At 47.5% G+C, this 10,376-nt stretch overlaps 1 protein-coding gene across 3 annotated transcripts in view; it reads right to left on the bottom strand.

The window, feature by feature from the left end:
• Positions 1-64: 64 nt before the first annotated feature.
• Positions 65-10,376, bottom strand: part of ANKRD6 (ankyrin repeat domain 6) — a 47,966-nt gene continuing 37,654 nt past the window's right edge. For all 3 annotated transcript variants that reach the window (XM_078615514.1, XM_078615513.1, XM_078615515.1), the window contains exons 13-15: positions 8,208-8,360; positions 4,594-4,707; positions 65-3,114 (exon numbers count right to left, since the gene is read on the bottom strand). In XM_078615514.1, the coding sequence (XP_078471640.1) occupies positions 2,341-3,114; positions 4,594-4,707; positions 8,208-8,360 (1,041 nt within the window). In that variant the 3' untranslated portion in view covers positions 65-2,340. The remainder of the gene's footprint in view (positions 3,115-4,593; positions 4,708-8,207; positions 8,361-10,376) is intronic.

Here is a 10,376-nt window from a genome sequence, read left to right as displayed (position 1 = left end):
AACACTGAATAAATAGAAAACAATCCCTGACGAAGTTAAACTAAATCATACATACACTGCGGGATTTCAATTTAAATATATTTTAATACATTCATGAGAACTGCATCGTGCAACCGTGAGAGATGGAAAAGGCTTTGGGAAGCCTTCATTCAGCAGTGGATTGATCTTGGCTGGTAATGATGACTGAAGATGATGATGATCATGACGAGAATTGCATCATGGGATGCCTGCAGACATTTCCTTGTGTTGGAGAGCAGCGAATGACCAAAAGCACCCTTGAGTACAGACTTACTCAACATGTGTCATCTCATTCCAGAAGGATAATAAAGAGTTGCCACTGGATTAGCACATTTATTTTTCAAGTTTTACTCAAAAAATATGGCATACATTACCAGATGGAAACATACGACAACGTGCAGCCAATAGTACAGTAACGATGGTTGCTGTTGGATGCCTTTTGAGAAAAAAACAAAACAACGCGGCACAGCTTTTCCATTTTATAACTTGCGGTGCGTGACAACCGTAACATACGCGCATTTTAAATTGCCTCTTTTGAAGCGTGGGCATTTCTTAGCTCGGCTGAGTATCAGGAATGCAACTGCACCAAATCCATCACCGGGTACTGCAGACAGGAGGCGTGGTGACTGCATTTAAAGTTTGAGGCCGCATCGGGCGTAATACTTTAAGATCATTTTCAAAAGGGAGGGCTTCACAGAAGCCAAATTGCGCTGCAGAATGACACTAACATAGTCTGGTATTCCATACCACTGTGAGAGAGGTCAGTTTCTACAATTAGCTCGGAGATAACCCCCTGTTATCTCATGCAAGCACCACCCATTACTTGGGACATTAACGTTCTGTTCTGCAGACTTGTTGCCTGACTTCAGGGAATGAAACTCGTCAAACGCACATGGGAGATTTACCCTCTGCGTCGTGAGAATTTAATTGCCCTGGCAGCTGCTCACGGGAACACAAAATGACAGACAAGTCCGCTGCTATAATGCGTTATTGCACCTACTTCAAGACACAGTCACTGACAGAACGTTCTGTGTTGCTGGAAGTCGGTGTGCATTTTTAGCGCCCGTATGGAACTTACATAAGACTTCACTTGGAGTGTCCCCGAAAAGATCTAATCAGCTCCTGGGTGTTGATGAATTTAGGTGTTCCAACCGTAACAACCAGAACATTCTTGCGGCTTTTCTTTTCTTTCTCAGATTGAGATTGAATAGATTTAGCCAAAGTGACCTGGTTGTTATACTCAGAACAGGTGGCATACCAGTGTACCAAAAGAAACTCTGTCCTATAGCAGGGCACTTGCAGCCAAAGTCCCTTCCTTGAAATGATGCGGACAAGAGACTCGGATAATTTCTAACCTCTCATTGCAGGACAAGCAAGACGTGTAAATAAATATGCAAACTTTCAGTCTATGACCTCAACGCGTGACAACATTCTTCGTACAGTCCATTATCAATACCGCTTGTTGAAATGACACATGCAGGCATACACGCTTACCAAAATATAATGTGAAAATAAATGCTCTATTTTAAATTAGAACGCGTTGCGTGTTAAACAGTTTTTTTTTAATACATCTCATAGTGCACGGTTTCCTAAACACCATTCCTCTGCTACATCTTTCCACGTTTACCGATTTTCTCAGTTGAATTGCAGATTAAGTCGTTACACGCGGCACATGCCTGGTGGTTGCTAAACATGTCCCACGTGATGTATGAAACGCCGTCTTTGTCACATGGCACTATATGCGGTCGTTGGCCAGGGCTAAGAGAGCTCAGCCCTCTCAAACCATCGTGCATTCACACACAGACTACGCAGTGAAATCTTGAGTAGCCGGACTCGGCAAGAGAGTAAGAAACTCACGACTAGCAGATCTTGTGGTATACGGACACAATGTGTGAATCCATGTCCTTGGCAATGACGTATACCACATGCTCTGTTAGTGGTAACATTACACTCTCATTTCCATACATTTATAACAAAACTAATTTGATTGGTTAAAATATATATTTAATTCATTTAAAAAGTCTACTTGTGTATATTACATTGCAGAATCATGAGAGGTGACGGTAGCTTTGGGAGGCCACCATCCAGCAGTGGATTAACCTTGGCTGCTGATAATGATCTCAGCACCCTCAACGTTTATTTGCAGCCTCCCCACAAGGATATTTTCTCTCGCTGGCTATGTATGGCACTATGTTTCATAGTTGAGCGCACGCAGCGTGTAACGACATAAACACGGAAAGGTAGTCTGCGGTGGTTCACGAGGATTGGAGCTCGAGAAACCCTGCCATGGCAAAACAACCAAATGCGTGGCGAGTCACGGTGTCATCGCCCGGGCCGTGTCTCTTCCTCCCCACGTGCCCCCGCTTGCGTCCTCATCGCACGCAGCTGCTCCTCCAGCGTCCGGATTTGCGCCTGCATCTCGGCACGGTCCTGCATCGCCCTTCGCGCCACCTCCGCCCGCTCCTCCTCCACTCGACGCAGGTACCAACCCTCCAGGTGGGACGAGACTGCGTCCAAGAAGCACCGGGTCACCTGCAGGGCGTCCCTTGCGCCAGGCGCGTCCCCCAGGCCCAGCGCCGCCAGCTCCGGCGAGCGGCGTGCCGCACCACCGCCCGACTCCAGGACGCCCGGGCCCTGCGCCCCGTGCTCAAACGCGTACGCGGGTTCGACCGCCACGACGGGGGTCGCCAGCTCCGCCGTGGGCGACGCGCCGTGTCGCAGCGAAGGGGGCGGCGCTGTGGGGCTGTGCTGCAGGCTAAGGTAGAAGCCACGGCTGCCGCCTGCGACGGCGCCGCCGCCATCGCCGCCCTGCTGGGACTCCTGCCGATCGGCGGAAGCGGAGAAGGACGTCGACCGGGAATGCAAAGGCGACGGCGCGAACGCGTCTATCGTGCTTGTACCGGCCGCCTCTTCCTGCCTGGCGGAAGCACTGCCGTTGGGTGCCTGGCCGACCGAGGTGTCATACGACTGTCGGGCGGCCGGCTTCTCTCTGGGTTCAGGGCGAGGGGAGCCATCTTGGAGGCGGCTCTCCATGGCTTGAATCTTCTCGAGGCACCAGGCTTGCAGATCCGTCCTGATCTCCTGGCTCACAGCCTCCTGGGGCAAAGAACGCAAGGAATTCAGTGTGCGCATGCGTGCGGGGTCGAGAGAAGGCTTCCTCGTCAACCAATATCAATGACGAAAATGGCACGAGACCACAGACACCGCTCGAAAGCACAAAGGACCAGCCACTGTAATCAAAGCCACAGTTACTCAATATGTAAGCTGTTCATAGGCCGTGTTGATGATGAAGCTGTTCAAGTGGACCTCCAAGGAAGCCAAGGAAGTAGAAAACCAATTAAATGACATAAGCCATGCTGTTTCGTGGAGGACAGAGCTTAAAAAAAGCCATTGTTGTACCGTACGTCTATGATCCTATGTCTGCGCTGTCCGCCTTCACCAACTTGCAGTGATCAGCGTGGTGAGGTTTGTTCAAACAGCCCCCACGACCTTCACGGTGTGGGGAGGCCCTCATCCAGCAGTGTACTGACAAAAGGGCTGTACGTGTGTATATAACATATCAGGCATGAATACAAAATTAATGAATTTGCAGTCAGGGTACAAGGTAAGTGGATTTTATGGCATTTTATTGTTGGTAGACGGTTAGTCAGAGGCACATTGTTGGTAAATGCGCAACACAATTTTACAATGTCTCAGTGGATTACAGGTAATAAAAACATTTACAAAAACAAGTATTACGTGATATAGTTCTGCTACGTGCTTGACAGTTGGCTGAGTAACTGTCTGGCAAAGACACGTTACTGCAGCCTCAATCAAGGTGCTGCGCAGACATTTGTCAGCACATTCTGCTGGCACGGTATCACACCACTGACATTTATTTAGTATTACAAGCCACTGAGATTGAGTGTTACAAACCATGTGGTGGTTGCGTGCGATTGCGTGTTTATATGAGATGCGGCATGGTTACGATTCTGGTACGGAGGTCATGGTGGTAATGCAAATTGTGGATTTAAATAAAGTCCATGAAACATTGGAAATGGCTGTCGAAAAACATTCGAGTAGGCGCTTATATGGTTGGACTTGGGGGGAGGGAATCCAGATTTTGGCAACCATGAGCAATTGGCCCCTGGAGACACACAGAGAAACACCGAGATAGTGACATACAAAGACAAATATACACAACAACAACAGCCGCCATTCACCACTAAGTGACCCAGCCAACGCAGCCTCGCCTGCCAGAGGACTTCAGAATCAGAATCTTGATACTGGAGGAATCCGATGAGCTATGAAGCTCTTTTTCACATATGTATAGATCTTTCAAGGATCTGTGGGCTCCTTGCACAATCCGGTCTGTTTGAGACTGGGCAGTGGAGGGGGGTGAGTAAGGCCCCTGCTCCCCACCTTATGCTCTGACCTGTCCATGAATATTATTTTTTTTCTTCCCACACCTCGGCCATAAGTTTGACTCATGTTTACCTTGACAAATCATAATGATGTGTATGTGCTCCAGTCGGTTGATAAATGTTGGAGAGGGGCGTGGTGGGGCAGTGTTGCCGTGTGCGTGCGTGTGTGCACCTGTTTGGCGAGTACATCCCTGCGTTCGGCCACCGCTCGCTGGTCGATTCGGTGCAGGCACTGCGTGCCCTCGGCCGCGACGCGCTCCTTCGTCAGCTTGTTGAGCCGCAGCAGCTGCAACGGCACCGCACCGGGCGTCCACGTGAGCACGATCCGCCGATACCGACCACGGCACGTGGCTGGTACGGCGACAGTGGCGCCGCTGGCCCCACTGGGGGCCCTGGGCAGAATTGTTTTTTTCTGGGCCCTACTTTGAAATTATGTCATCCGAGTGGGGCGACAGAAGAGATGCTTCTTCTTGGTTCTTTCGGTAAAGTCACGTAGAAGGGATATAATAATATATAATACAAAATAAAACAGAATAAAATAATTATCACGACGTTTCGGCCACAACGCAAGCAGCCGTCCTCAGGTGAAGACGCTGTCTCCCCGACAAACCTGGTCTTTACCTGAGGACGGCTGCTTGCGTTGTGGCCGAAACGTCGTGAGAATTATTTTACGATGTTTTATTTTTATTATTTTATTATTTCCCTTCTACGTGACTTTACCGAAAGAACCAAGAAGATGAATCCCTGCAGTCACGAAAGCTTTAAATCGAGAAGAGATGCTGTATAGACAAGAGATATGGATGTAGTGAGATGAGAGACATGTAGACAAAAATAGACATGTAATGGGATGAGAATACAGAGATGCAGACAAGATAAGATATTTGCGTTATGTGAATTCACTTATTATGTGTAGGATTTGAATTTTGAGATATTTGATGGGCTCTTATATATTTTTTTCTCCAGAATCCGGGGTCCACTGAGCTCCTTTTAGAGTATTTGGCTGCTATCACGCGATGAGCCACTTCGTTGAGATATTATTGGTGGCCAGGTCGCTTCTGAAAAAGAGCTCAGTGGGCCTGACCTCGTAAAATATAAATAGTTTCTAGTTTTAATAAAAAAAACATTGTTTATAGTTTACTGGGGGTGCTGAGTTTTTGCTTGGCTTACTTAATGCCTAAGTGCTGCCACTGGGTGGCCTCCAGCCACTGCTGCTGAATCCACCGTGGTGGCACTTGGATGCAAAAGGGAAGTTTGGCCAAAGCGACCGCTTCGTACCAAATAAAGTAACCTGCCTCACGTCTTCTTCCCCTAGCGCTCACGCAGCCCCCCTCCCGCTACCCCCCCCTCTCTCTCTCCCCCCTTGCCTCCTCCCCCCTCTCTTACCTATATAACCTCTTGCCACGGCAGCTCTCCCACCGACTTCAGCATTTTCTTGCTGTGGTTGTCCCACCTGATGGAGCTCGCTTGTGTTGTGATCGAAACGTCGTGATTTGTTTATTTTATTTTATTTCTACCTTCGTGACTTTACCGAAAGAACCAAAGAGTCTGGATTCCGGCAGTCACGAAAGCTTCAAATCAAGATTTGACCTGCCGTTTGTAAAGATGATTCACAAATAACATTCACGAGGACGCTCGGAGTTATACCACAAGACAGAAAGAAGAACGGATGGGTTACAGAACAAACACATATAATTGACCGTTTAGAAATGTAAGTGGGGTTTCCACCGGGCATGTGGCTAAAAGGAATGATAGCCAGTGGTCTAGACTAACAATTGAGTGACACGCCTTTGAGCATGTCCACTGCAGAGGCGAAGTCCTGAAATAAATTCATGTGCGGCTGCTTGATGGATTGTTACATCTTCTTGGTTCTTTCGGTAAAGTCACGTAGAAGGGAAGTAATAAAATAATAAAAATAAAACATAATAAAATAATTCTCACGACGTTTCGGCCACAACGCAAGCAGCCGTCCTCAGGTGAAGAATGAAACACCAAGCTTGGAGCGTATATTTAAGCTTAGAGTCGTGGCATCTCTTCAGAAAGGTGAGAGACTCGATTAGCTGAGCCTTCTTATCCCGGAGCTTGTTGAAGGATCTCAAAGTTATGTGGAAACCCTCCCCGTAGAGGCGGTTAAATTTCGATTTAAAGCTTTCGTGACTGCAGGGATTCATCTTCTTGGTTCTTTCGGTAAAGTCTTTCGGTAAAGTCACGTTCTTTCGGTAAAGTACGTGACTTTACCGAAAGAACCAAGAAGATGAATCCCTGCAGTCACGAAAGCTTTAAATCGGGATTGTTACATTCCATGAATCCCTCAAAACCTCCCCCATAACCTCCCAGACGCCGAGACATGGGAGAACCTGGCACAGGACCACTGTACCTGGCGCAGTCTCACACACGAACGTGCTGACACCTGGGCAGAGGAGGACCACCGAGGCTGAGAAGTCCCCAATCAACAATCGCCAACTACTCCCCCACAGCCTCAGATCATGTGTATCCATCGAGCAGCAACCGGTCCTCTTGCAACCAAATTGGACTCATCGTCCATCTCCAGACTCACTGCAACCAACCCCTAACCCTCATCTGATGCCATGGTGCTCATCGATTACGATGGATGAACGACACTGCAGGAGGACTGTGAGAGATGGTGATCACTTGAGGTGGTTGGCATCCGACGGTGGATTTATCATGGCTGGTGATTATGATGATGATGAACACAATAAATGAAATGAAAATCTAATAAAATAAAAATAAAAATTTATGCATACAGTGTCTAAGTGCAACTGCATCTCAAGGTGCTGTACACATGGATGTGGTTGAGGGTGACATGCACATCAAGATCATTTTTACGAAGGAAATTTCACATCTCTGATTTGTTTCAGAGAGAGGCAGTTGGAGATTCAGCGGGGCAGAGGGGGGGAGGCGATGACAGGATGTTAATGGTGCAAATGAAGATGCTTTGTGCAGACAGAGAGAAACAGTCGGTAATTGGCAGACGAAATGAGAAAGTTGTAAGCCTTGACTCAATCAGATGGATAGAATCGGGATTAAATCCTTTAATGGAATTCCGGCCACATAGATCATGTGTGGTGGAGTGGTGACACAGTGATTAGCCCCCTACGTTATGAACCCGAGTTATATTCCCAGACATGGCTATGACATCAGTGGTGAGTCAAACCTGAAGCCTCCCTGAGCGTCTACTTCACCAACCCGCACGGACCAGCATGCTGAAGTATGGTCAAACAACTCCCTACAATCGACCCAGCGGTTGTTAAAATTCCATCCACCGCTGAATTGACATAGGCCTGTAGAACCAAGTTTAATGTGATGAGTATTTTTTTGTGTGTGCAGTCATTGGTGACCGTTCTGAGACCATCAAATTGGGCGATTGTCAGTCTGGGCTGGCAGGACAGGCACCTGGCTTCTTGAGCCATTGGCCCAAAGATGGCTTGTGGGTTACCCGCAAGGGTGACACATGCTAACAACGATGGCCTTGAACCTTTTTATCGCTGGATCACAAATGTGTCTGAGAGCACGGTCCCTGGGGTAGCTTTCCACGGGAAAAATGTTGTTGTCGAAGGACACCAATCGATTTGACAGCGGATATTGTTTTGGAGGGGGGGGGGGGGGAAGGAATGAGATATGAAACGTGTACAAAATATGAAAGTAAATAACAATTGTACTTTGAAACAGACATCTTTCAGCTGATGATGGGACACTGCCCATGGTGCATTCTTGTGGAAATTTCCCCCCGAGGTGGTACCGATCAACCCCCCTGGGCCCATGGGCTACCTGGTGCTTGGTCCGGCTCTCCACCTCCCCGAGGCGAGCGTTGACCCTGTCCTTGACGCAGTCGATCTCCGCCATGAGCTCCTCCCGCGTCGCCTCCATCTTCCCGTCGACTCGCTGAATCAGCGGGTCGCAGCGACACCCGTTGAGGGCGGCCTGAGCGCACGCGTGGTGGCAGCATCGAGACAATGAGAACAAATAACGGGCAATATTAACGCAGGGGGCACTACTGTGTTGGGTCACGGTGAGCGCACCGGATTGGTGATCCAGGAGTCGCCGGGTTGGATCTCCTTGCGTGGCAGTTGAAGCAATGGGAATGAGACGGACGCCATCCAGACTGCCACTCTACGCCCGACCTTATGGAAGAGGTACGTAGACGACACTTTTGTCATCTGGCCACATGGCCGGCCTGCTCTAGACCAATTTCTCGACCATATCAATTCCATACACCCAGCCATCAGATTCACCATGGAAGTCGAAAATGATGGCAAGCTACCCTTTTTGGATGTCCTAATCAAAAGGAGACCTGATGGTTCAATGAGCCACTCTGTCTACAGGAAAGCCACCCACACGGATGCTTATCTAAAACCGGATTCCCACCACCATCCATCCCAGAAGAATTCCCTCATCAAGACTCTATATCATAGAGCCCAATGCATCTCCGACCATGAACACATTTCCAGTGAACTCAAACACGTACGCCAAGCTCTTAAGGCTAATGGTTACTCCGACTACACAATCCGCAAAGCCATCACTCCAACCACCAAGAAGGATCCTGTTGAGGAGCCTTTCAAGACCATCACCTTACCCTACATTGCTGGGGTCACAAAAAAGATCTCCAAAATCCTGATTAAACACAAGATCCAGGTCCGATTCAACACAGTACATAAAATCCGTGATCTGGTACCGTCTGTAAAAGATGTGGTTCCAGACATACAGTACCCTGGTGTCTACAAACTAAGTTGCCTCTGTGGTAGCAGTTACATTGGGGAAACCAAACGACATGTCTCGGACCGCATCCGTGAACATAAAGCTGACCTGAAACACTGTAGGACAAACACCTCAGCCGTGGCAGATCACTGTTACAACTCAGTGGGCTCACATGACATTGACTTCTCCAAGACAGAGGTTCTCTGCAAGCCATCTGGCTATCATGAGAGATTCGTACATGAGGCGATCCACATTTACAAACACAGAGACAATTTTAACCGAGAAGATGGATTCTGGCTTAGCAATCACTGGAAGGACGTAATAAACCATTTTGATACACATTAGGGTGGGTAGAATAATACATAGTGTTATATTAAAAATGTATAAGGTATAGGGTGGTTTATAGCAATACAGTATGTAATTTAATGTTGGTTTTGCCTATGGAAGTATATAGTACGGTATAGACGCGTGTGATGTAAGAGAATAAAGTTTAGATGGAAGCATATTATATAATTTTTTACAACGTAGAATTTTTCATGTATTACTTACTGTTAGTAACTCAGCTTATTGTAGAGTATAGTAAGTTTACTGATGATGCTATGTAGTTTATACTTTAGTTTGTCATGCAGTTTATACTGTAGTTTTTTACGTGGTTGTTTAGTAACTACAGCTACATACTATTAACATTCCTTTCCTTTGTTAATGCTCCCCCCCTTCCCCCCCCCCCTTTGATGCTGCTAATCCTGCATAATGCACGGGCATAGTATTGATTTGGAACCCCCCCCGCCCACCTCCTACGCATTTTCCATATGCTGAATTCCTCTTGATATGCAAATTATTTTGTTTAGGCGCTCTTCTTCCCACCTCCCCCCCCTCTAACCCAGCTTAAATATACGCTCCAAGCTTGGGGTGTTTCATTCTTCGCCTGAGGATGGCTGCTTGCGTTGTGGCCGAAACGTCGTGAGAATTGTTTTATTATGTTTTATTTTTATTATTTTATTACTTCCCTTCTACGTGACTTTACCGAAAGAACCAAGAAGACATACATTTTCGTTAAGTTTTACGTTTACGGAATGTTAAATCTCAATTATAAATCCATGGGGGGAGACGAAGAGCAATGCTCGGTCCGTCGTTTGTCCACGCGTGCACTCCATGCTGCGCCAGGTCATTTGAGTGGCGCGGTTTTTTTCCTTTGCTGGTTTCCCACGCTGATCGTGAAGCAGAATATAATGATTGACAGGG

The sequence above is a fragment of the Lampetra planeri genome, chromosome 47 (assembly GCF_965212315.1).
Source record: "Lampetra planeri chromosome 47, kcLamPlan1.2.h2, whole genome shotgun sequence".
Classification (NCBI taxonomy): Eukaryota; Metazoa; Chordata; class Hyperoartia; order Petromyzontiformes; family Petromyzontidae; genus Lampetra; species Lampetra planeri.
This window is presented reverse-complemented; position numbering and strand designations above follow the sequence as displayed.